Genomic DNA, 27,886 nt, shown 5'->3' with positions numbered 1-27,886 from the left:
TCTCAGTTATTATCATTATTCCTGCACATTTGGAAACTGGGAACCTGACGACATTTCTAAATGCCCTCAACCGGCCCAAGGGTGAGCTCTTACAAAAGCTTCTGACACTCAATTTTTATGAGGAGTCCAATGTTGCCAGAGATAATATGGATTTGCCCACATGTATGCTCACAAAATGTTTGAAAAAAAGTTTTCTAAAACACAAACAGTAACCTTATGCCTCCATGCTTTGGTCCTGTGGTTAGTTTTTGAAATGCTAGAAAAATATTTAAAAACCCTTCTGTTCTTCAACAAACAAACATATCTATCTTTTTATAACGGGTGATTTTTTGGCAAATAAACCAATTAAAACCATCATTTTGATCAAGGTATGTGTCATTAACAGCCCCTACCAAACTTGCTCGATCTGACTGATCTACGTGTAGATCACACTCTCGCGGCAGGGCCTCGCACAATTTACTCTCCTTGCTGAAAGAATGCCTTCTCCTCAGTAGTTTCTGGGTCAAGCTGGCCTTCCTCTTCCGTGACACCTCCCTGGGCTGTGGCTCTTCTGTCTTGTTCACCATGTTCCCCTGGTTCGTCTTTGGCGTTTGATGTTGCCTCCATGCAGGATACATTGCCAAGTTTACATGTACATGTAAGTACCCAATCAGGATCCTCTCCAAGAGCAAGGCCAAAACGCCCTAGGGCTGGTACTACAGCCAGTTTTAAGCTTACAGTTTTTTCAAAAAGGTCCACGTTTTAAGACGTACATGAGACCAGTGCCTAACTCCATATGCACCAAAAAACTGGGGCACTTTGCCGCGTCCATTTTAGGGTTGAAAGCAGTGCACAAGCTGTATGTTTTCGGAACATTTGATGGAATGAAAGATCAGTCGTTTTACAAATTGCCACCTCTTGGTAACAGGTTGCCAGTGGATCCACAGGCCATGTGCAAGTACTGTACATGTACCAGTGTGGGGAAGTCTTGAAAAAGTTTCTCATGTGGCAGGTCTACCATCACTGCGAACTTCGTCAGTTTGAGCTTCCCATCCAATGAATGAACAACGTCCACAATGACTGAGCAAAAGCTGGAGTCAACAAGTTCTCAGCCAGACACCTGGAAGTTACCAGAGGAGATCAAACCTGGCCAAGATGCCAAATCTCCATACTCTGGCAACATCAATTGATCTGGAAGCCAAATTCCATTCATCAAGTATGGCTCCATGCACACAATCTTAGGCAAACTGTGCCTGTCTACTACCACCTCAAAAGTTGATGATCTCATAAATGCACGACCGCTACAAGAGATAACTCTTCTACTGTGGGGGGGGAGAGGGAGATTAGAGGCAGTGACTGGAACCTAAACATACATGTAATGCTAGCAAAAGCCAATTGATTGTTCTCCATCAGCTTATCAATTTTCAAACAAGCTGAGCACATCTGACAAATTGAATATGCCCAAAATACAGTACCTGGGTACATCCACTTGTGCTAAACTGGTGCCTACCTTTGTTCTGCACTTGGACTTGTGAACTCATTCAGACAGCACAAGCGGTACTCGACCTAAGTGCCAGTTTCTGCCGAGCCCAACTTCCCTTAATCATGCGTACCACTGAGAAACCCTGTACAGAGAATTCTCATATGAATTGTTCCACAGAGCTTCTGAGGTATTCAGAATACATGTACATGTACATTACTCGTACATGGACAGAAAATGGTATCATAGCACTAGCCTCTACTGTGCAGTAATATCAAAAGCCCAACCAAAAAGATTTGGTTGGAGCCCTCCAATACTTGTTTGTACAACTGTTTCTCTGTTTAAAGAAACAGTTGTACATGTAACTCATTATGCAAGTACATACATGTACATGCATGTATATGCATCTACTCATAAATCTTGATTCGGTAAATACAATATCAACCACTCAAAACAGAGCCCTGGTCACAAAGCACTGACACTAACATTAGACGAGACACACCATTTTGGCTCTGACCATGCAGTCATGTAGCTGTCAGCATGTATGTACATGTAGGTACTGGCTCTGTATACCTACAGTATCCTACACCTGTGGGAAAAGCCAATGATTTGGACCAAATGACCACAGTCTTCAGGCTTAGAACAGATGAAAGGGCAACAGAAAGGTGTCTGTCTCAATCCTTTGAAAGGACGGAAACTGCTAACCTGTGCGTACCAGAACTTGCAGATTACACGACAAGAAGTGACTGAACATTAGTGTTTTTGTGTTTTTATCGCTAAACACTTGGGACATGCACAGAAGTTCACCCTTGTATCACAACTACTCTCCTCCGTCTGCTTGTGCATCAGAGTTCCATATACATGTACAGGTACTGCTATTTGTATGATTAATAAGATAGCACTGACAAACTGTGGAGTGAACAAGTGGAACCTAAAACAAGAACCCTGCTGTAATAGCAAACAAGGAAAGGAATGACAGGTGTTTCTGTTTACTGCTTACCAGTAACTAAAATCTTCCACAGCTGGATTCATCTTGAGTTACATGTAGGCTGAAGCCAGGAGTCACATGCACACATATCCATTGGAAGCGGCCGAAGCTGCTAGCCAATAGCGGCACATGTGATTCCCCACCATACGGTAGCTACATACGCTTCACATGAGGTTGGGCCGGTCGTTTTATTTTCTTTTTGGGGGGGAGGGGGTGATTTTTGTTACTTTGTTCTTTTCTTTGATCAAGGTGTGGTCTACCGGTATGTGAGTAGTCAAACCACCTACATGTACCGGTACAAAAAAATTAAATTTGCACCTTCACATGTACCAGCAAAGTACATGTACACATGGGTCTGATATTGTAGCAGCATATACATGCATGCACACTGTAGCACAACTTTTATGTATGCAAGTGGAATGAATACACTGTACATACACTATATATAACATGTACATGTATGCTAGTGACTAGCACATTGAATTGAAGTCATAAAAAGCATTATTATGCAAGCGCAAGATTTTATTACCTTAACTGGATAATATTTATTATCAAGGGACCATGCGTAAGTGTACATACATGTACATGTATGTACTGGTACATGTACATGGGGCATGCTTTTGGAGGTATACATGTACATTTGTTAATCTATACTAAATTAAAACTGCTGCACTAACATGCATTCCTCTGATAATCTCAAGCAGTCTTGAACAAGAAGCAGTGCATGGACATGTAGATTACATGTATTGGTACATGTACATGCCGCTATGTGTATCACCCTTCTCAATATTGTATCATTAGCACTCAAGGTCAGCCAGTGATAAAACAAAGAAATGATGAGCTATTACACAGGTATTTATCAATATCTACACTGAGGCCATATGGCTATGGGGAATACCAGCATGCCCCCTTGAACATGTTGCAAGGTACACGTACCAGTAGCAGCACACGTGCCACTGCTTTTAAGCAAATACATTCCTGAAATCATAAAGTAACCACTGACCTTTATCATTTCAGCAAACTCTGAAGTTTTGTTGAATACAAAAGAGTCATTTAGTATTTTTATACGGGCAGCCTTTACCACTGATTTCATGGCATGTTATTCTTGCCGGAAGCTATCAGTACCTGATCCCTCCCAAATCTTCCTTCTGGAGACACTGTGCACAGGAGGACCAACTCTATGGCTGAGTTTGAGCGGCTTGTTCCCGTTTGTTCACGAACAGCTCCATTTGTTGTTCGTGGGTCGGCCGCTCGAACGCTGGGAACAAACAACCGGTTATCACAAGCAACATAGCGGCGTCCACGTACGTTATTCGAGAGTTAAGGTTTGGATGGGCTGAATTCTTTTCCATATATGAACAGGAACATTCATTTCTGTGTTACAGAAAATAATTAATGTTAATTTTGCAAAACTTCCCATTGTCTACATGATCTATGGCTTTGGAAGCCATCTCTCTACTTTTTGCAGCTGTTCATAAATCAAAATCTCACGAGTTTTTCCGTGTGTTCCTGTAAAACCCTGACCAGGAAGTGGTGTGTGATCCTGTTCCGAGAACAGTGTTCTTGAGTCGTGTTCCCGCCGTTCGAGCGCAAGAACAAGAAACCCGTGTCAAGAACAGGCCGCCCAAACTCGACCTACCAGTACTTGTACGGGTACATGTACGGAACTGGGTCCTCCATTCCTTGATCCTTCAAAATCCTCCAACTCCCCCCAAGTGAAGTTTGAAATTTAAGTGAGAATTAGGTTTAAACGTTCAAACATTACAAGCAAACCAAATAAATACTGCCATCTAGCCCACTTACATAGTAATGGTTGCACTTTTGAAACTTTGGCATGCAGCGAAAGAATAATTGAGTCCCCTAATGTGGCACACTCAAACTGTTTGCCAGACATCTTTGCTGAAAAACCTGAAATTCATTCAATTAAATACTGCTGCTTTAACCTTCGCGACGCACGGTGTTCAACCTTGGTGAACAGTTTCAGTGTCATAAAATTGAGTCCAAAAATTAAAAAAAATTGGCTTCCAGAAACTGGGCACAAATTTAGCGTGTTCCCTTATGTGCCGCTCTTGAACAAATCTTGAAGAAGCCCACGTTAACATTAAATCGGTTCTTCGAAGTTAATAAAATCTAGTAAATCATTATTATATCCACTCACACACCCAACTACATGGACAAGTTTGGAACAAATATTTACAAAATTTTGGGCATGTTTCAAAAGAGTTCATTTTGCACTTTGGAAAAATAATAAAATAACTTTAAAAGCACGTTGAGCAATGGTGCCATGTACATGTACTGTGGTTATTATTACTCTGAAAAGAGAGAGAGAAAATAAATTCTCTTACTCTGGCAGGTTGTGAATGCTTGAGAATTGTTTCCTCCAGTGCTGTGACCCATTGCACCCTCTCGTCTGCATGTTGAGCTGAATGGAAACGTGCAAACAATAATGGAGTCACACAAACTATCAATTTGTGTCTATACCTTAAACTATCACTGACTGCACCCTCTAGAATATTCCAGAATTGGTTGGTACTAGGATGCTAATCTGCATGAACATGTGCACCTGTAAGTCAATAGCTTGTTACGGATGAAGGGGCAGACTACAGGGAGAAATATGGCTATGGCCGTCAATGTATAAATAACCCCTGAAGGTGTACAAGAGGGACACCAGTCCATGGGTACCTTGAAAATGGAAGGTCTTCTGGTCACAGGTGATGGTGAAGGTGGAATCATCCTGGTCATCAATACCTATCAGTGCCCCCTGCAGGAAACAAGAACGCAGTTGTTATTAATCAAGAGCAATCTACAAAACAAGACTTACACATTAATTACCGGTACCTCAGTGTTGATAATTAATGCTAATGATCTCCATTTCAAAGATGTGATCTACACGTTCAATGACGTGTATGCCAAGTCATCGGTAAGTCAGGCCAAGGAACTAAGGCAAGGGATTTATTTGCTACAGTTCATTTGAGGAGCTTGCGACTTGACAGGACGAAAGACTTGTGAATTGGCTTGTGCTTGACTAGTGATGTCTTGACTAAGTTACGGCACAGGTAGACGTAATACATGTAGCCCTATACTGTGGTTCATAGACTGAGACAGAGGTACATGAAGTCCAGTAAATATGAGCCACATTATAGGGCTCATGTATTCGTAAGGTGGAGACGGACATGGATGGGTGTTTTTCTCCACGTTCATCGACACACCTGCAACCAGGAGATGATTTACTTTACCACATGTATAACATGTACACACATGTAAGACATTTCCGCTTTGTTTTACATGTACATGCAGTTCAACAGTACATGTACCGGTACATATGTACATGTACTATGTAGATGCATGAATGTCTAGAACATTCCTCCACTCAAATGGCTGCAACACTATTTTGTTTGGGCACCAACCTACCTCTTGCTCCTCCTCCATCCCATCTGGAATAACTACATAATCCATGTAAAGCTGCTCTCCAGAATCCTCGGCCATTAACTTCCTGTTCCCTAGGACGTTCCTATACACCATGCTAAGCAGTGTCAAGGCTAACTTTGTCTCTTGGCTATATGGCTACACCCTGTGCCATGGACTACTGGTTTGCTTCTAAACCCTCCATGCTTTAGGAAGACAAATCCATTCATCAGACTCTACACCGTGGAGCTCAATGCAGACCTAACAATAGGCACATACATGTAGTAGCCAGCTGCAGAAAGCTAGTGCCTCGTGTACAGTACCGATACAATAGCTGCAGATTGACATTTCACTTAATGACATTGTGATACACCTGCTGTCCTGGTGTACATGATGCACAGTTAGTCAGACAACATGCACAGTGTACATGTATCAGCCCCATGCATAATACATGTAGACGCCTACATGTCCATTGGTTCGCTGCAAAGGGATAAGATATCAAAGGCAGGTAATAATGACTTCTACACGTACATACCGTTACATGTATGCGTGCAGTGGCTGTGAATGCCACAGAAGTGCTGGTAGGCAAAAGACATGTAAATGTACATGTATATACCGGTGCGTGTATTATTCTGACAGTCATTATTAGAAGTGCTCTTATTTCAGGAATGAACGTGTAATCTACATGTACATGGACTGTGTCAACAGCGTGTACAGTGTGCGTGTATGCTCAGCTGAATTTTGTTTTCTGTTTTTTCCTAGTCACCACTGTGCACATGTACCGTATGTACATGTACATGTACCAGCATAAAACAAAAGGCAAATTTTCAACTCGGCCATGAGCCTTCATCTACTTGTATTTACAAGTGTCCAGCACCTACCCCAGCTGGGCATGCAATATACTGTACTGTGAATTCACATACACATGTCCATGTATGAGCACAGCTTGCATTTTTGTGGCCAGCAAACTACTAGTAAATAAGAGTACATGTAGAGTGTTTAGTTCCTCGAGCAGAGATAACAAAGCCTAGGGGATGTGCTTAAAGCCCAGAGAGGGAACAAAGGGGAGGCATGATCTCCATTTGAAGCAAGATATGGGATGGAGAGAACCCCCCCTGCCTTTGTGTTGGTCATTGTTTGATCGGAATCTCAAGAATTCTTTACAGACTTCTGGGGGGGATGTGTTAGGTAACAATAGTCTAGAGTGTGTGTAGGGATTGGACAGGTAAGGGGGGGGGTACCCCTCTGTTGCATATCTTGCCTGGTATAATGATCTCAGCCACAGGAGGACAAAAGGGAAGGATCCTAAGAAGGTCTGAGCCAAAGAGGGTTTAACTGCACTGATGGGATTCTCCACAAGGGAACAAGTCCAGATACATGTAGAGTAAATGTAAGTGTCAAAAGATTTGGAGTGTAACGAAGGTAGTGATCTGAAACAGGTGAAAGGGGGGCGTGGGGTAGGGGCTGACAGTAGCGCTGATAGTAAAACTCTTCCAAATTATCTTCACTATTTGTGTAGACAATATTTAATACCAAATTGACAGGTTTAGCCAAAACTTCTGTTACTGACAGATAGCAGAATAAATTACTTGATGGAAGTAATTATTATCCTTCTGTTTCTAAAAAAATCAGCATGGTTTCAACAGCTAATGAATTTTGAGGGTTTTTTGGCAATCCAATTTACCATGTACTGCAATTTACCACTAACATTCAAAAGGAAACCAAAAAGAGATTCCCCAACCGAAAATTTTGTTCAAAAAAGGTTAAAACCATTGCACATACCAGGGATACCACTACAAGCATTCAATCTTGACCAAGTTGTCCTTTTCCAACTTACTGAAAACAGGGAAAGGTCTAGCATAAAGTGGTATTGAAAAACATACCAGAAATGCAGAACCACATTTAGTGCCTACTTCCAGGCACAACGAAAAGGGTACAGAAACTACGCATTTTTAGGAATTAAGCCATTTTTGACACTTTACAACATTGTTTGCAATTTGAGACTATGAGAAGGCCACCAAACAATCAGCTCTTACAGAGCAAGGTATAAGTAAATACACTGTATATTTCTAATATTAAAAAAAACAATAAACTGTTTTTCATCGATAATTACCCTCAGTCTCACACAGCCTCTTCTTGATCCTCTCATCATCTTCTCCTTTGACTGGGAGGAAAAACAAACAAAACAACACACAGAATTACAAATTGGGAGTTTTCAGCCAGTTTCATGTACAGTGTACAGGGTGTAGTCTGCAAGGGTTGAAACACTAGAGAATGCTGAGAATCAGGATTTTTTGAACGACTCAACTTGAATCCCATTCAAGTCCAGTCATTCAATATTCTAGGGGCCTATTCATCAAACAGCTGAATTGAGCTTCAATTTGGTTAAAAAAAGACAAAAGTGCTCTGATTCTTAATTCACATGAAAGGATAGGTAGGGAAACAGGAAGCAAAACTTTTTTTGCCAGAGCAGTATTTTTTCTTGGCAGCTGTATGAAATTCAGTCCTTTTTGGGGGTGGGGTACATGTATTTTTCTCATTCGCTTTAATTCAGCATGTGAACTACATGTACATGTATGTATGTCATCACAGCAACACAATCCAAATGTATAGTTACTGGCACCTCGGCTGTTCAAGAATAATAGATAACGATACATTACTACACGTTTTCTTCTAAAGTTGCGAGTAAATTCAGCAGCCAATCATGAGACCTTTTTCTGTTGACTAAAAAACTTTCAATAACAATGTTGGATTGTACATGTAATTACATCTCTAACTTGCTTTTCCAACAGCCACAAAACTCTCTTTTTAGACTCCATGTTATAAGGAAGTGAACACGGTGAAGGAGAAAACAGCTTGGAAACCAAATAAGAGTGCACATTTGTTGGAAGGACTGACCCAAAATACAAGTGACCATTTTCAAATGTTACAGTATAGCATGAAGGGAATATAACAAATCCATCAGCGACTGGGTAGAAGACTAGTAGTATACTCGGTTTCTATACTATCGCGGTACTCTATTATCGTGGTATCAAAAATTTTGAGTTTTGCATTGCCAGTGAGTTCCTAATTAAATTATGGCCTAAATTTGAACATTTTCCTTCACTGTGTCAGTCATTACTTACCGTCTATCTCTTTAAAACTTATACTTAACGTCACCCTACCCTTGGATATCTGTTGCTGGGTTCCCACATGTCACTTCCGAAATAGTCAAAGGTGTCCAAGACAGATTTTAAAGGTAAAAGTGTCCCCTTTTTTTTGGAGTCAAAATAGGGGCTTCTGTGCTCCCCTCCGGGACAATAAATAGTGAATAATTACGTTGGCATTAATGTCTCAATTTTTTTTTGCTTTTCTTATACAACTAAAGAATTTTGCAAGGGATATTTAGAATTTCTAACATTAACTTTGAATGACATACATGTAGTTCATGTAGCGCATGGCTAATGACTTGAATGAGACGGTTATAACTTTCGGGGAATTAGAACTCAGAACTCAGACATTTTTAACAAGTGTTTCAGACATCTTTAAAAGAATGAGTCAACCAAGAAAATGAAATTTGCGATACCAGCATGTTTATTATTCCTTCCGCAGACACCAATTTACGTAATAACAATTAAGTTGCTGCTGCATCTAAGATTGGGGTAAAAAAGTTTTGGTGGATACGGACAAAGATTGCAGCCTGTCCACAACTCCCTACAGGCAGTCTCAACAGAAAGTGTTCATGGTGCAACAGCGCGCTCATGTGTGCTGTTACCCAACGGCTGTTGCTTTTCGTTCCTGGCATTCCAGCATAAATAATGAGGAGCCCTGTGATTGGTCACTGTGACCTCCAGCAAGCCGCAACCAACTGCCATTTCAACCAGTGCCGCTAAAAATTACATACACACCCACAGAAAGCAGCTGCAGCCAATTTCCATGTCTTGTGTGTCGATCGCAGCCATAGTCACCTATTTGGTCACGGCTTGTCTTCGTAAGTACACATGTGAACGTGTACACTTTTTGAAAATCAGCATGATTTGGGCCATTTTTTTCTTGGTCACATGTTGGTCACAACATAGTCACAAGATACGGTATGTAAGCTAGATTGTAGGTCAACTCGCCCCCTGGCCGACTTGCCCCTTACCAGCTCACCCCTTACCAACTCGCCCCCTGACCGACTTGCCCCCTAGCCGACTCGCCCCTTACCAACTTGCCCCCTAGCCAACTCGCCCCCTTACCAACTCGCCCCCTGACCGACTCGCCTCCTGACCGACTCGCCCCCTAAGTTTGCCAAGCACGTATGGCCGGCCCATTCACCATTTTTAAAAAAAAAAAATCAGTCAGAGATGGAATCGGTGATTGCTGCCCTTAAAAATAGGTTCTGGGGTTTGCAGCTGGCACTCAAAGTTGAGTTTGTTTAAAGCTTGGTGGATATTCCCTTTGTGTGAAATTGGGGGTAACAATATTTTTTTTATATTGGTAAAACTAATTCAGTATTATCGTGTGTATGGGCCATGGCGCAGCGTTTCCTGTGTATTGTCTATGGGATTTCGTGTGCAAAAACACCAATACCCTACCATATTAATTAACTTTGCGAACTATTTCAGATAAAAAAATGGTACATATTAGGCATAATGCCCGGCGACGCAAACCTACGGAAGTGTTAAGGAGACATGATTTATGACAAAGGGTGTAACGGTCGCTACACACTTTCAGGTTCCGATAACTTCACAGGATGCATCTATTAGTTCACAATTAACACAAAATACTGATTTATTCGGCGAGTACAGTCATCAAGGGTCACATTGTTGATCGGCCACATTGAATTACATATATATCCCAGCATACACTGTCGGTGTCATGACGTCAGGGAAAAACAGTCATGTCATCTGGTGCCCGTTACTTGTAAACAAATTAAGAGCACTCTCAGAGATATTCAATTCCAAAAAAGGAATAAAAATTACGCAAATAAAAAAAAATTAATAATGGGGCGTTAAAAATTGACATTAGTGTACAACGTACCACTATGACTTTATACATCACACAAAAAGCGTATATCCAAGATTCTAAATCAATTTTCGCAGTATAAGTGAGGTCCCAGTCGAGTGAATTAGCAAAAGAACACTTTAACCAACTAACTGGATATCGGGTCACTTCAAGAAGATACAGTCACATACCCAAATATTAATGGGACGGATGGTTCGAAGTTGTTGCTCCTGAGGGTATGTTGGATGTACAAATAACCTAATCAGACAGTGGACGTAGGAAGCGTTTGAATAGATAAGTGATTAGTGGTGATGTCCAAATATCCATCACCGTCTGTGAGTCGTTCGTGTCGCGTCGTTGGTTAGAACCATTGGGCCGGCCATATTTGCTTGACGTTCCTAGGGGGCAAGTTGGTCAGGGGGCGAGTCAGTCAGGGGGGCGAGTCGGCCAGGAGACGAGTTGGTAAGAGGAGAGTCGGTCAGGGGGCGAGTTTACGAGGGGGCAAGTTGGAAAGGGGCGAGTCGGTCAGGGGGCGAGTTGACCTGACACCGTAAGCTACACCTACCAAACACCTACTCTTGGGGGAAACATGGGAAATGGAGCAACATTTCTATCGGTATACAACTACGATAAAATCTCTGTTCGAGCCCTGTTAAACATCACGTAGAGCCTATGGCGAAAAAGGCTCATTTTCTGTGAGGTTCGTGGTAGCGGGGAGGACGTCGGACCCCACAGTTTTTGGGGGTAGGCCCTGGCTTTAATCATGTTAATACTACCAGCACTTAGCGATGGCACGCTGGCTGAGACCAGGGCAAGTTATAACTGTCGGAAAATCGGTCGTCAATTCCGACTCTTCACCTGTTTTTAACTTACCACATAGTAGGACAGAAGCCCTGTCTGGTAATCTAAAACGAACCATCGATATTGCCATCCTTTCATGACATTTGTCCACTTACTTAGTGGACCTTCCATCGAAGTTTTACTAGAAAAAGCAGACATTTTGGCTTTTTACTTTCAACGCACGCCCTAGCCCTAGCCCTGTGCGTAATCAAGAACGGCGCCCTCAAGAGGTGAAGTAGAAATAAGCCAATCAGTTTTTTTCGGCTTTCGGCAAGAAGCTTCAGCCAATCAGAAAGGTGCTTTCCCAAGCGGCGTTTTTGAACGTTAATCAAGATGGCTGCTCTCTGTTGGGATTTTGCTTCGCAAATGTAGGCTGACATTCATGCACTAGGCCTACTTCAACTACTTCAGTACTTGGCTGCATTATTGATTCGGTCGTCTGTCCATGTTTACACAGCATGGAACAGCCTCGTCTGTGTGGCGAGCCGTTCAAGGCAACAAAATTGGTGAGATATAGCAAGATACAAAGCTGTAAAAAGGCTTCTTTTACAAACATGACAATCTAGCTGTGGTCACAACTTGTGGCCAGGTGGCAGTAGTGCACAGTGTTATTGTTAACCAGTTGCGATATGTGAACGGAGTTTTTCTGGACTGGTCTGAATCTGAATCATGATATGGTCGGCGAAGCCTTCACCAGGAAACATCAAACTTCACAGTTTTTCACACCAACTTGGGGACTGGTGCCGTCGGTCGTCCATGACCCAAGTTCTTTTCGCTTGCTACATTTTACCTGCAACAGGCACATACATAGGGCCTAATAATAATGTAGGCCTAGGCCCTAGCGCTATAGCATGCATAGCTAGGCCTATTTGGCATGTTTGATAGAGAGGCTTATAAATTTTTCCAGTTTTTTTTTTTCTATCAGTTCTGTTTCTTATACAGGAAAAAGATAATCGATGACTCGCGGTGTCGTGTTGCTGGTAGTGACATTTCGGCTGCTGGTGCTGCTAGCCTTCATCAGGCAACTGATAAAGGCTAGCAGCACCAGCAGCCGAAACGTCGCTACCAGCAACACGACACCGCGAGTCATCGATTATCTTATTCCTGTATTTGTCATCCACCGCGGTGATTATGTTTATCTCTTCTATTGAGTTCTGTTTCTTTTTTAAGTGATCTGGGAAAGGATGTCAAGATTAAGAAACATTTTGCTAAGTTTGGATTCCGTCGGATGCTGCAAAGCAAAGAAATATTGATGTAAAGCAGGGATATTTTGAGATGTTTTGAGATAATTTTCAGGGGTGTGGAATTCAGCTTTTTATCTAATTTCAGCTTTTTTGTCATATTTGTGTAGCTGTTGACCCGGAATGTCAGCTTTTTTGTTCACCTGGTCTGTACAAAATTGTCAGTAGGCCAATGGGAACTTTTTACATTTCAGCTTTTTGCTAGCTGTTTTAAGCTTTAATTTTAAGTGACCACTCACACCCCTAATTTTTTAAATTTTTTTTGCACACAGAAATGAGTGTGGATTTTTACTAAAAGCTGAAAGTTCACATTTCCATTATTCATGCCTTACATGTATTTCAGTGAATTGAATACTGGCTTTGCTTAAAATTTCAAAAATTTTGAAATCAGAAATTAAATAGAATCTAGAGAGGTCGACTGCAGAATATTCCGTCACCCTGCATGATCAACCTCATATAGCCATAGCCAGGTACAGGTACAATGTACGTGTAGTGAGTGTACCTTGTTTGTGCAAAGTAAAATATTCTGTACACAAGAATGACAGTGGATTTTACTGAAAAGCTTAAACATTTTGTTCTCATGAGAATCTGTTATATGTGTTTCAGTGACTTAAATGCTGGCTTCACTATCACTATAAATTTCAAAACTTTGGTAAGTGCAATTAAATAGAGGCACTGCCATCACTACAGCATGTGGAAAAAGACTCATTTTAATCACCAGCGGTCACAATTGCCTGTTAAGAAAATGAGATCCCAAATGAACAGTGCCTTCGCTCATTTTTTCCTGTACGTACGTGTACATGTAAGCACCCTGTGTCCAGCACCTGTACATGTACATGCCTTCAAACACTGAGTGACTGTCAGGACTGTTACTGTTCATGAGGTCGTGATGCTGTGGGTTTTTGTATGATGCCTACACATAGTTTATAGAGGAATAAACTCCATGTACCGTACATGTACGAATATGCCGCTTGATACCCTGAGCACAAATCCCATGAAACTGATCTGAAAAATTCTGAGTGTGTTAAGGGAATACCTCAATGTTTCCACTTTTCAGTTGGACTTTTTAATACATTTTATTGCTTTCAGATGACCAATACATGTAGGTCACTGCTGGGAACAATTTGTGGGGTCTGTATATGGAATTCATGATTTATTAATTTCAAAAATATCAGATCTTCACACTGCTATCAACCTCCGTGTATCAGCTGGACCATTTTCAGAGTTGGGGGGATTGGAATCTTGTATTCTTGTTTTCATTGTGCTACTGATTCAACACTCTTTAGGAAAAGGAAAAATGTGTAACTTGTCGACATTGCCCATGTACAGTGTACATGGATTATTGACTTCTCAAAATGTAAATAAATTGTAACGTTTATTATCAGAGGTGGGCTCACCAAGCGATTATTCAGAATTTAGTGTTAAAACTGTGTTAAAAATGGTTAAAGTTTGAATAAACATGTGCCGGCATCAGTGTGAAATGTACATTTATTTCCTTCTCTGTTTTTTACCAATAGTGGAATATGATCATTCAGGAGTTTCGTTCGGGAATGCCCCTCAAGCGTCATCGCCGAGGACTGCGCGGACGTTACCATGACAACTGCTTCACGTCCACTGAGGCCATAGACTGGCTGCATGAGTACCTGCAGAATTGCGACAGATTTGGTCCCTGGGTTAGCAGGGCACAGACCATCTCGCTGCTCGAGAAGTTTCTTCACAGTAAGGTCATACAGGGGGTCAAGGGGTCGGCTAAGGGCAGCCCGGGCAAGTTTGAGGACAACGGTGACCTGTACAAGTGAGTGCTGGCATGTACATACATGTAGGTGTACATGTACAATAACCGATTAACCATTCTGATTGCAACGAGGTGCAGCAAGTGGACAGGTCCTGGTGACCTTTGTAGCCCTGGGCATTTTTTGTTGATCATTTCAAACAACAAAAAAGGATTCCTTGTACAATGCACCTGTACTCGTACATGTAGCTCGCAAGCCTGAAGAAGCTGCAGAAAGCCTGTAGAGAGGAGACAAGGAGCGGAACTAGTCTTAGAAGTAGGAGGAAAACTCTGGGCAGAGGAACATTCTTCAGGAGCAAAACCCCCCAAATTGCTTGGGACTGAAAACCTACAGTATACATGTACATGTACCGGTAAATCCACAGTCTCATTAAGCAGTGCTGCTATTGGATCCTGCAGTGACTGCCAGGCTGGAACTCTGAGTCTTGGGATATTCATCCTGTTGGATTGTGTCACACTGTGCCAGACTTCTCTTAGGCAATTCACATGTGTTGTACTTAATAGGAAAAATATATATGTAATATGAAGAACATCAATATCTGCCTTGAACTGTCATCTTGTCACCCATTTGAAAGAAAAAAATAGGCATTAACCTAGTCCAAATAAGCATGATTCACCCAGAACGGATTTTACTGAGCAAAAGGGTAAACCTAATTCTGTGTCAAAATGGGTACTGAAATCTGACCTTTTGCTTCAAAATAGTTGCATCAGATTGTAAATTTCTGTTTAATTTACTCCAATGTTACTCAACACAGGGAGCATGCAATTTCAAATTGAGCCTGGTTGTAGCGTAATTTGGCAACCAGAATTAGACGGCATTGTTCAGGCATTGGATTAGCTGATTTCCTCGTTTTTCACTTCACCACTCATGCCATTGAAAATGGAGAAACACGACATGTACAAAGTCTTGTAAAGATTGGATTGGAATTTCCTCCATTTTTTTGGTCAAAGTCCAAGTTGCATGCCCGACAATTGTGATGGCACAGTGCTTGTGGACAGGTGCACTGTTGTACGTACATGTATGTACCTGTACTGTATGTGCACATTACATGTACATGCATCTCTGACCAGGAGGGGACTGTACCGGCCAAATATACACGTGTGTCAAGCTTCAGGTGGTACCACCATAGTTATGGCATTCCCTTGGATTAATCTACACATCTATGGTACTCGTATTTCGGTGCTGTCAAACATTAACATTACATGCTTTTTCCCTTCTTATTTGAACTTCATTCAACAGATTTGTGCCCGTCTCTCCAATCAAAAAGCTCCGATCTGCACTCAACAGCCGTTCCAACCTCCGGACGAGGACCCCACTGAAGACCATCAGCTCACAGCCTGTTGTGGGCAGGACACTGTCCTACGACAACCCGGCATTCAGCATCCAGGACTCAGACAAGGAGTCTGCCCGGCAGGGGAAGGGGGACAGGGCTGACGGGGGAGTGCCACAGTGCCGTCTAGTCCAGAGACCGCTGTCAACATCACAGAGGGAAGACGTCTGGAAAAGTACCACTCTCAATCGGTAAGGACCAAAGATCTTATGGGGAAGTGGTCTTAACTGCTTAGCCACGAGCCTTTTGATAGTGTTTCCATTCAGAGCACACCAAATTACTGTTAGGATCAATGTCCATGTCATGTTGTTTGGTCAAACAGACTGTTCCTGAGGTACCAAGTGTACATGTATACACATGTAAATGTTTCTCATAGGTGATCACCTGTTCTTGGGCCGAGGAACATGGGTTCCCAATTAAAAAATGGTGGGTGCTCACAGGGGAACATGCTGAGTTTTCCATATTACTACTGGGAAAAAGTTACTTCACAGCACTGAACTGTTTGGTTTTTGGTTGAGATGTGCCAGATACATGTAGGTACATTTCTTTGTTTGGGTCTGAATGACGGACAGTCTGCTGAATTTAGCCAAAGGGTTTTATTAAATGCTTCATCTTGTCGAATATTTTGTTTCACCTAACCTACGGTTAACTTATTGTGCACTGTTAGACAATGCAGGCATAATGCATGCTTCACTCAAAAGATGCAAAACTTGGCCTACATTGTGGAACAAATCAAAGTAGAAGAGATTTTCCTCAGCCACGGTCAAATTCGCCCACCTGCAGGTTACAGAGGCTGCTGTGGCTGACTTCCTTGGAGGGCCTCCTGGACACCAGCCTGATCAACCCCAAGCACATCATCCACAGCTGCACCCACGTCAGCAAGAACGGTGTGGTGTTGGTGCCCAAGGACCAGGATGACCTGCCCAGCTGGGTGCTGTCGGCGATGAAGTGCCTGGCCAACTGTAAGCTCCCTTGTTCCTCAGAGTTTGTCGAAAATCCCCGTAGAATTCCCACAGAATCAACCACAGGAAGTTGTGATGCCACAAATGGACCAGCTTGAACAGTACAATCAGGCCGTGTCCGAATTACTTGGCTGAGGCTTAAAAATTACAAACAACCCTATGGGTAATGGCTGCAGCCATTATCATGGGCTCATGAGTAATGTCAAGCCACAGCCTGAAAGACAGTAACATCCAGTAGATCTACTGTGGGCCATTTTTTTCAAAATAATGGTTTCCTCTCTGTTTAGCTTCATTTCAAGCTCAAGAATTGTCAAATGATCGCTTATGAACCTGAGTGAAAAGACTTGACACTTTGGCTTCATTTACTTGGAAAACTTGAGATGCCTTCACATGTGGATCTTGTTAGAGTCAGGACCAGAGTGAAGTTAGTGCTTGAAACGTTAGACTGTCTGGCTAAAATCTCGCAATGATCACACTGAGTTTATGCCCGTTCCTTGATGTTTTATTTCTTGAAGTCTTTCCAAACCCCATAGTCACCTCTGTTTGCATCCCCTCCAATCTTAGGGCCCAATGGTCCTGATTCTGGACTCCCAAACTACCCGGGCTTTGAGAGAGACGTCTTCAAGACGGTCAGCTCCTACTTCCTGGGTCTAACCCAGCCCCTGCTGACACATCACCTCTATGACATTGTCATTGAGTCATTTGGTGAGTAGCTATACTGAAAGCAGCATGCACCTGCGAACATATCTTTTCAATAAATAGCTCCAAATCTCCAGTACTTGTCATGGATTGCACAATAACGCCAAGATAAATTGGGTTGTAAACTTTGTTTGGTACATGTAGTTGGGGTGGCAGAGATACAGATTGGGTTCACAGATCACTCATCTACGTGTAGATTTATGTTTAAAACCCCCAGCATCAATTTTTAGGCAGTACATACCAATATTAAACAAAAGGCAAGACAATGTTCCATTGAAATATTTACTGTTTGAATGATTCAGTGAAAGATACTGTTAATCTGTATTTAGTAGCTCTTGAAGGTTATGAGTGTGTGTAGTTCTAAAAAGAACCTGTTACTCGGCGTTGCGGACAGTGAGTGCTCTGTCCGTCTTCAGGACTGATACGATCCAACTGTGCTGCTGCTTTTATGCTGTGGGTGATCCGTGAGGCGTGGGAATTGGGATCCAAGCTATCAGGGTACTGGGGCGTGAAGGCGGGAACTGTTCTGTGAGCTGCTGTGGCTGCTTTCTGGCGCACGTCAGTTGGTGTTGGGGTGCTGGAGAGAGTGCCGGGTATAGGGGACCCATCTGGCACCGAAGGTTGGGAGTCTGTTGGTATAGGGGACCCGTTGGACAGGAGGGGGTGCCAAATGTCACTAATGTTGTAGCCGATGTCTTGGGGGACCGTCTTGTTCTTGAAGATTTCAATGGCCTCGCGGATACCTCGGGGGTGCCATTGTTCAATGCTGGCATTGAGATGGGCTCTATGCCATTGATAGCATGGTCTGTTTCATGTGAGTGTTTAACAGTGGATGACTTCTCATAGTCTCCCCGTCATCCATGTGCTCAGTGTTTGTTGAGTCTAGTGGTTAGATCCCTGCCTGTCTCTCCGATCTACACTTGACCGCATTCACCGGGGATCTTGTAGACATCGGGTCTAGACTTGGGGTCTTGTTTGTCCTTGTGTGATTGCAGGAGGTTTCTGATCTTGCTGGGAGCCGTGTGGAACACTCTGGTGCCCCGTCTCTAGAGGATGCGCCGGATTTGGTGGGAAGTGGGACCTATGTATGGGAGGGTGACTGAACTATTGTGTGTGTGGGGTTGACCTAGGGTAGAGGAGACCCATCGGTCGGGGCGTGATGTAGGTTGCTGGGTCTTGACTTGGTTCTTCTTGAATCCGTTCCGCTGGAGTGCCGTGGAGATGTGGTGGAGCTCGTTGTTCAGGTTGCGCTGGTCACACGTTGTATGCCCGGTGTACGAGGGTGGTGTTGACTGAGTTCTTGATTTTGGGGTGGTGAAAGGAGTGGTGATGGAGGTGCCGGTCTCAGAACAGTTCCCGCCTTCACGCCCCATTACCCTGATAGCTTGGATTCAAATTCCCAGCAGCAGCGCAGTTGGATTGCATCAGTCCTGAAGAAGGACAAAGCACTCCCTGTCCGAAACGTCCAGTAACCTGTTCTTTTCAGAACCAGACATACTCAAAAGAGATATTTACCACATGGTGTATCCGCAGACCCTCTACCTTAATCTGTATTACTTTGATACAAGGCTTGTTACTTTCCTACTGTATATTTAAAGAGTTGATATTACCAGATTACAGATGAACATGATAATATCTCATCTTTGAGTAGATTTTTTAACACATGTAGCAGAATCAAATTTAACTTCCCGGCCCAAAATTGTAGATCAAATATTTTGTTTATCTTTTTTATTCCTGCCTGTATATTACGATCTAACTGCATGGTGTGTTCGCTCTAATGTGCCATTTTACCTCAGAATTGAGATTGTGTCCACTTTCTTTTCCATCATTTCTTATCATCTACCATTAAAAACTTATTATCTACCACTGCCTCTATCCTAAGCTTTTTAATTTTCCCCAGTCATGCTAAAATTGACCCTGTTGCTAACTCCCTCTCCACCATCTCACCCTACTGTTAACAGTAACTGCTGAGCGCAGAGACAGGGGTCTTTATCCAGGGGCGGAGTCTCCACCCACCCCTCCTCAGACCATTCACGGGTTGGCCTCCTTTGAATCCGTCGAGAACCTGATGCTCAACATGACTTCAGCAGGCTTGTTTGGTTACTCACCCGAGTTGGCAGGTGCACCAGAACGGAAGTTTGGAACCGGAGGCATCTCGGATGGAAAGGTTCCGGTATGGTCCCAGGAAGATGACATGTCAAAGAGGCTGAAGTTGATGGATGGAAGAAGATGGATTGGGGATGTTAGAGGGATACCTCCCAGTGGCCCTGTATCCCACATGCAGTCAGGTAGTGGGCGTGGTTCCTCAGAGAGTAATGGTCATGCCCTCCATACAACTCGTTCCCCACATTCAAACTGGGGCAATGGTGGTGTGAAACGATCCTCGAGCATGTCAGTCGCAGGTTTCACCAGGCCCAACTCAGATGGCGGTCACCATCGACCTACTCAAGGGATGAGGCGCTGTAGATCAGAGCCCACAACAGGTTGTCACAGCGTTAACCAGGATACAGCCCTGAGGACGGGTAGAGAATCTCATACCAGACCAGCACCGAGAAGAATTGAGCTCCGTCAGCAGCACAATCAAGAAACCACCAGGGAGAATGATAAATCTATTCATCAACAGCCGCAGCAACGATACAGACCACTTTCTGCTCCAGTCCAACAGCAGACTCCAAAGTTCCCATCGGCATCAAATCTCCACATCCCTGAACAACACCAGCAGGAGTTTCCAGGCCTAGTGGGCAAGTCCAGGAAGTTTACCTCACAAATCATAATCAACGAGAAAAGTGGTAGGGCCCCACATGGCATGCACAGACCCTGGACAGGTTTTGCATCCAATCAGACAAACTCTTCTACTGCAGCCAGCAGTAGCATGAAAGACCTAAACTACGGATTCCAACTGTTGCATCCGGAGCAAGCAACCAACAGCAAACGGGGGTTTGGCTCCGTGAACGACATCAGAAATGCCATAAAGGCTGACCCGATGGAATGCCCCACAAAAGAAACCAACACTCGCAACTTGTTTGTCTCCAAGAAGTTCGGCTCGGCAAGTGAGCTGATCCAGAGAATCTTCAAGAAGAAGGGTGGCAGCGGTGAATCCGATGGCCCAAGACAACCCATCTCGCTCGGTCATCAACTCAGAGGCTCCACACCCAATTTGCCCAACCAAGAGACCCGGAATCCTTCATACCCTCTTCCCAATCCCGACAGAGTTACCCCACCAAAGCCCACTGAGGTCACCAGCATCGGTGACAAACAGGAGGAGAGAATCAGCCCGCCTTACCCCCCACCCCTGCGTGCAACCCTCTCATACTCCGACATCACCAGCTCGCGTGACAACAGTGCCAGCCACACACCAGACTCTTGCCCTCAGGTCAACAGACTACGCAGTTCCAGTGCCACAGATATGAGGCCAACGGTCAATGGTCAAAGTTCGGCGGGGAGCAAGAAGATGAAGAGAAGTGACAGCACAACAAGTAAGGTTGACTTGCCTAACATGTCATTGCTTTCTCTGTGTTTCTCTTTTTATATCTAGCAAGACTGAAATAACTTACATGTATATAAAAGGTTAGATACGTGTACAATGTACATGTACAGTAACACGTCGTGGGTTTTTTCAAGTGTGAATAACAATCTGCATGTTGGGTCTCCATTCTAATACTTACTGATACATAAATGATTTTCCATTGTTTATATTCTACTAAAAAACAAAATTGATAAATTGCTTGTTTCAAATATATTTGTGTTAATTGTGTAGCATCTTTGTTTCAAGTGTAGGGAATTCTTTGTGCGTATATTTTTCTAATATACGTGTACGTGTATGTGTGTGTTTGGGGTTTGAGTGGTTTGGAGTATGTTTGTAGAGGGTGGTTTGATTGTTGATTTTGGGTTATGGCTTGGTGTCCTGGTTTCTCAGCTTGGTCATTGCTTGTTTTTATTAGTTGTTTGATTTGTTGGGCTTGATTTATGTTTCATTTGGTTTGCATGGGTAGTGCTTTAGTTTGTTTTATTTGGTGTGCTTTTATGTTTGTTTGTTTTTGGAAGGAGTTTATTTTTCTTGGTTTGTGTTGGTTAATCTTTGTCATATCCCATCAGATCAGTTTCCAAATTTGACTACACAATTAACCACTGAACTACATGTATTTTGATTCATGGGTATACATGTACCATGCATATGTAACGCTCTCTAAGTTTATATAGAAGACCCCTACCTTAACCAAGACAAGCTCTTTGACTTTTGTGCTCCAGTCATCATCAGACTTTTGTCGGAAAAGTCCCCCAAGGGTATCCTGATTGAAGACATCACTCAACTTGAAACTCTCGCATATAAGATCCATTTGACACTGTGTGGAATAATTACTGCATCTCCCTATGAATCTTTTGTGTGGAAGTTGTGCTTTTGATGCCAAGTCCTCTCTCTCTCGCTCTTTGTCTGTCCATCTTAGGCCTGTACCTGAGCGATGACAAGTCCTACACGGAAGAGGCCCTAAGGCTGTGCTGTCTCCTCCTGCCCCCTGTCAACAGACGCAAGCTCCACCTCCTCCTCAAGCTCATGACCCGGATGGAGGCCAATCCCGATCTGGTTTTGAGCAGTCGCAAGACGACCAGGCAGCTTGTAAGTGGGCCCCCTGCCCAAATCAACAATGCCCGGACACAATTTTGCATGGCTTCTAAGCCAGAAAATTTACCTTGCAATGTTTTAAGCCACTTTGGGCAGATGCAGGCCACTAGTCATTTTGCCCCCACACAGCATTCCACCTGCAGGGGTGAGATTTCTCAGCTTTTATTTCCTCACTGACTGCGTACATAGGAGATTTTCACACTTGAGCTTTTTTTATGCCTTTGTTTCAGCTGTTTTCAGCTATTTTTATCACTGGTCATCTCACCCCTGCACCTGGTAACCCGGCTTTTGCTGTTAAATACTCTTCATAGATGTAGCTTAGCCCACGGGATGTGATTTTTTTAGGATTTTTCAGCCCCCTCATTGTAGATTTACCAGCTCCTAGTCAGTTTCCCCGTATGGTTTGTTTGATAGTTCAACCACTGTGGACAAAACCAAGTGCAAGATTTCCATAACCATGCCCATTTGGGGAGAGATTTCATGACCGGTTACCCACAGCTGTTGAAAGCCTTGCAAAGGTCACAGTACCCTGTTAACGCCTCTCTGCTTGACGTGTTGTGGGTTTTCCCCATCCTCACCACTGGACTGTGTTGAACAATTTGTAGGTCTAGAAACTTGGCCCGAGGCTTCTTTAGTGAGCTGCTTTTTTGTCAGATAAGTGGTCCCAAGCTTCATCACTTGCTCCTTGGGACATTTCTCTCACGTTATCTTGACTGTTGTCTGTTTGTCTTGTTATGCTTGACCACATGTAAATCTCAGGTCCTGGAGACATTCAGCCGAGCCATCTTGTGCTCCCAGGAGGAGATTGACTACGACGAGACTCTAGCCTCCCGCATCGTTGAGTACTTGATGGATAACCACGGCAACGTCTTCTCCCAGCCTGGGGAGCTGAAGGCAGACATCCAGGACAGGCTTGTGTACCTTCAACGGGGCCAGGTGAGATTTTAAACCTGTTGTTTTTTCACATCATTTTGTGTGGGATATTAGATTTCTCTGGTTTTCTTAGGTTTTGGTGGTCGTGATGTTATATCACCAAAGTTTGTTTTAGGGTTCAGTTTATGTTAACTTTGCAACCAATCACTCCTTTTACAAACTCTCAACCAGGCATTTTTTTTATCACACCGTTCAGCAAGAGAGTTTCATGTTGTCGTTTTGAAAAAGCTCCTTTATCCTCATGGGCTTGCTTTACATGAAGCGAAACTTTAGTCTACATGTAACTGTGTTGCTCGTTTGAATTTTTGTACCACACAATCTCAGTGTTCTTGTCTTGATCTTCTTTTCCCAGATAAAGTACGTGACAGCAACGGAGACCCAGAACCCTGCAGCGCCCTCCTACTGCAAGAAGCTGAGCCTGCAGGAGTACGAGGCGCAGAAGTTGAGCAACTCGCAGCAGGCCGTAGCCGACCTCTTAGAGGTCATCATCCGCGACCAGAACATGCCGGCCAAAGAAAAGAAAAAAAAACTCAAACAGGTGAGCAGTCATTCACCCAGGCAAAAAAATTGTACCAATTCAAAATACGTTTCATTGTCATGGAGAAAGAAAAATACCTGTAAATTAATATTCAAAATGCAATTATTATGCAAAACAAGTTCGTGTTCGCGCTCCCAGGTAAATTTTTTATACCCCTCGAAAGCTGGACAGTATATGTGCCATTAGTTTCCTGCACAATGTAGACTTTGTGAAAATCCAGGAATGTTCCCAGCAAAACTGCCCAAAGAGTTCAGATTGATCAAACCCTGCTCTCTTTCTCAGTTCCAGAAGACCTACCCCGACATCTACGCCCGGCGGCTGCCCACCACGGCTAGCGAGGCTGAGCTGTTCCCTGAGAAGCCCAAGATCAAGCAGCCTATGACCAACGTCCGTAAGTCCTTCACCAAGCTCAAGTCCCTCAGGTGATCAGCTCAGCTGCTTCCTGGTAGTCAAGGTACATTAGCAGACCTAATGAAATGGACATCTCATCACAGTCTGTCAGTACGTGTTCTTAGTCCACAGATCAAAGTTCAAGGTAGTCCAGAGGGCTTAGTTTTGAAGAATTAGTAATACTGCAGAAAAGATTCACTTTGAGTGTAATTTTTAATCGCAAGCATCTAAAATTGTATTGGCCAGGAACATGCTCTTTAGGAAAACCAATTTTGTACAAATTGCTCTGAATGAGCAAAATGATAAAACTTGCTCCAGATCCTACAAAGCAGCATATTTCTAGACTACCCACTTACATACAGGTACATGCTGACTCTTGGGTCATTCTATAAATTTGGGGTCCATTTTTTGTGTGCCCCTGTCACATCCAGCAAAGAACAAAGAAGTTTTGGAACACAATCTTTACTTTCTAAGAGTGATCAATTCATGCAAAATACCTTCCAAACAAATAAATGCAGCTGAAAGTCAGTTTCAGTGATATTTTGATGTCAATTTCCATAGGTCGGGTGTAACAGGGACACCAAAAACGTCCCAATTTTGGACCCCAGATTTATAATATGACCCACTTCCATGTGTCACATTAGAAAGGCATTTAGCCAAATTGGGGTAATCACCACTTGGAGTCTTTACAGCATATCAATTTGAGTGTTAAACACCCTGTGCTTTAGATTGTACTTGGCAACTTGAGACTTGTTTTGGGATAAAATCAGAGGTGTTTGTTTGATTTTTTTGTAAGGTGTTTTTTATTGTGATGAGGTTTTCAGAACAAGATGAACAGGATTTGTTTTTATACTTGTAGTTTGCAGATTGGGCGCCATTTTAGAGGATTTCCTTTTTATTTAATTCTTGCCAATAGTCAATTTTAATGAAATCAAGCCACATCAAGTGTTATTTTTATCACATTTCAAGCTTTGCATGTTGGGAAGTTGTATACATTGTAAAAACTAATATGCTTAGAATTTGTCATTGGTGTAGTGAAAATGGTTTTGTGAAAACGAGGGAACCCCCAGAATTAAAGGAGCCATGTGGTTCCAACATGGACCAACAGCCTTGCGGCTGTTTTGGGGAAAAAGAGGGTACCAGTCTCAATCAGATCTAAGATCCAGGGATGGTTCCTGGAAGAACCAGAATGTGGTTCTTGGAAGCATTAGCAGATGTGACTCTTCTTAGGATTAAAAGTTGAATCTAAGCCTACTGGAGATGGTAAGAACACAGTGACCAAAAGGTTAAGTGTGCTCTTTTAACTTTGGGTTAGTTTTTGCATTTTTAAAAAAATACATTTTGGACTTTCAACTCAGATGTTTTAGCCAGTAAAAATTTTTAAAAATTCAAAATTAGCAAACAATGATGGATATTATTATGTTGCAGTATCAGAAATAATGCACAGTGGTTGAACAGCAGTGGACGGTGGAGAGGTTTCCAACATGATCTCTCATTGTCTTAGTTGCCAGCGTGCTTGTTTCATCTCTCATCTAATTTTAACTTCACCTGTTTAATTCCACTCAATTTTTCCATACGGTTTTACCGGTACTTATCACCATTCACATCTGGGCAGCTTTCAAATATGTATGTGAATATAATACATGTATTTATTTAACTCACGTGTTATCATTTTTTAAGGAGAGTCGATAGACTTGTAGCTGCTGTAGAGTAAATGAAAAGCATGCACATGTATGGAATTAGTTTAGACGTTTATTTTTGCTATTGTTTGTGTAAATCATGTATATAACACAACATGAGCTCTTCCTTTCACAAGGGGAGAAATAAAGTACAGGTCATAAAGAGTGTTCTGGTTTTTTTTTTTTCTCATGGAATGGCTGAAGCGTGAACCTGTACAAGTACGGTACCTACATGTATTTTGGTGAATGTTTTCTTAGTTGAAAATGATTTTCATTGGTGTCAGTTAATATCGTTGTTTATCATAGACTATTATCCACAGTATTTTTCTTGTTTTCATCGTCAGTGTCCACCAGGAAACTTTGTTTACAGACTATCAATCCTTTCAGAATACATATTGTCCTGACCCAGCCATTTCAAAATTTAGAATGCTGTTGCTCTTGTTATAAAACATTTGCCATCAAGTTTTTTTTTGCAGCTGATGGTTAAGCATTTTGTTCAGCATTACTATCCAAATACAATGTACATGTATGTCATAGAATTACTTGGGAACAGTTGGCCACATACTAGTTTATTAACCCTAACCTTCCCTAACCACACAGAACTGAACACTTGTAAAGTGTGTGAATTTGTGGCGCTGGGTACTGTACCCCTAAACTGCTTGTGCTTTAACATGGGTTCAGGCATACCCAAAATAAACAGAGTCCAACAGTTTATGTGCACAGTTTACCATATGGTGTTGGAATTTGTGTGAATGGGTATGGTTCCTAGTAAATCAATCTGGGGAGTTAGGGTTAACACAATTTGGGGTTTTGTTGGTGTTTTTTTATGTGAACAGCCAGTCTTATTCTTTTATGTTAAAGCAACAGAAATATTATTAAGAAAAAAGTAAGAGCTCGTTTGCATGTGTCAGTACATGTACCTGTGTGTTAGTTCATGGATTTCACACGTGAGGAGGATTTGAGCCAACCGCCTGTTTTGTCAAACAGAACTATAAAGATGTTTTGGGGTTACATGTACTTTTTAGAACTGTGGGCTGTTTGTGGTTTTTGCTCAGAATTAGAAAATATATCATTTCTATTGTCCCCTCTTTACATTCTTAGCGCATGTAGGTCCTAGACAGTAACATTGACTAGAACTCTTGCAAACATTTCTGACTGTAAAGCTGTGAGCTACTTGGTAGGATTTTACCCAGGCTTTAACTTTTCATTCGTGTAATACCTCAGTAAATGTAAAACACAGTAATGACTAATGAGATATTTTTTACCTTTTTTAATATTGTTCATCATGGCTATCAGGTATACACATAATCTTTTATGTACAGGTATTTTACTTTTGTCAGGACGATATATCGGTTTTTTAAACCACTTTTAATAGCAAGGTGGAGATGCTAAAACAGTTCAACGTGCATGTGATTTTGATTATTGTAAATGTAGAAAATGCATTTGTTTTAAACGGAACTTTTAGTCAGGAAACTGGCAATCGGGCCTTGCTTCAAAATTTCAGTAATAAATGGCATATCCTCAATAGTTTCTGGGAAATACATAAATTTATGACTGGAGATTTCACTGGTCTCTGATATTGCTTTCATTTTTCCTTAAATTATTTAAATATTTGGTCACTGATGTTTGTGGTCATTTCCACGTTCTATTTTTAGGATCTAGGTCCCCTTCTGTTGTTATGGGCCTTATGGGTCACACTTTTGATTGTTTCTTTGAGCAAAGTGTTTTACATCGGGTATCAAGGTGGAGCCAGCAACCTTCTTTCACCAAGCAAACCGTAAACACGCAAAGGATAAAGATAACATCCACCATACAGCAACTCTCGTTTGAGTTGTTTATTTACAACAACCATGGCTCCAAAAGTTTTAGTTGGTGTAAATCAACAAGAAAATAAAGTTGTTGGCAGTGATTGTTAAAAGTTTACAGCTTCATCGTACTGAGAAAGTGCTTTTGTGTGTTGGAGTATTTTTTGCAACGGGCTTTACCACTTTTCATTTCTGTACTGCATCAGTGACTTTACATTCATAAAATACCTTAATTTGT

At 42.3% G+C, this 27,886-nt stretch overlaps 2 protein-coding genes across 5 annotated transcripts in view; one reads left to right on the top strand and one right to left on the bottom strand.

Moving 5' to 3' along the window:
- osbpl9 (oxysterol binding protein like 9) overlaps positions 1–11,871 on the bottom strand; it is a 28,641-nt gene extending 16,770 nt beyond the window's left edge. For 2 of the 4 annotated variants that reach the window (XM_022233508.2, XM_022233509.2), the window contains exons 1-4: positions 11,691–11,871; positions 7,966–8,016; positions 5,130–5,208; positions 4,793–4,869 (exon numbers count right to left, since the gene is read on the bottom strand). In XM_022233508.2, the coding sequence (XP_022089200.2) occupies positions 4,793–4,869; positions 5,130–5,208; positions 7,966–8,016; positions 11,691–11,816 (333 nt within the window). In that variant the 5' untranslated portion in view covers positions 11,817–11,871. Of the gene's footprint in view, positions 1–392; positions 1,224–4,792; positions 4,870–5,129; positions 5,209–5,858; positions 6,342–7,965; positions 8,017–11,690 lie in introns of those variants that run through there. The other 2 variants (XM_022233511.2, XM_087143841.1) reach the window with 2 other exon arrangements.
- Positions 11,872–11,972: 101 nt separating this feature from the next.
- LOC110978512 (DEP domain-containing protein 1A-like) lies at positions 11,973–27,800 on the top strand. The gene is made up of 10 exons (XM_022233569.2): positions 11,973–12,163; positions 14,416–14,693; positions 15,931–16,212; positions 16,805–16,983; positions 17,548–17,688; positions 19,644–21,158; positions 22,128–22,297; positions 23,063–23,239; positions 23,589–23,774; positions 24,057–27,800. The coding sequence occupies exons 1-10, from the start codon at positions 12,116–12,118 to the stop codon at positions 24,198–24,200; spliced, it is 3,120 nt and encodes a 1,039-aa protein (XP_022089261.2). The 5' UTR covers positions 11,973–12,115; the 3' UTR covers positions 24,201–27,800.
- Positions 27,801–27,886: the final 86 nt, after the last annotated feature.

The sequence above is a fragment of the Acanthaster planci genome, linkage group LG12, assembly GCF_054643075.1.
Source record: "Acanthaster planci isolate LZ-2023a linkage group LG12, COTS_SCS, whole genome shotgun sequence".
NCBI classification, from domain to species: domain Eukaryota; kingdom Metazoa; phylum Echinodermata; class Asteroidea; order Valvatida; family Acanthasteridae; genus Acanthaster; species Acanthaster planci.
Note: the sequence above shows the minus strand (reverse complement) of the source record. Positions and strands in the feature narration are given on the sequence as shown.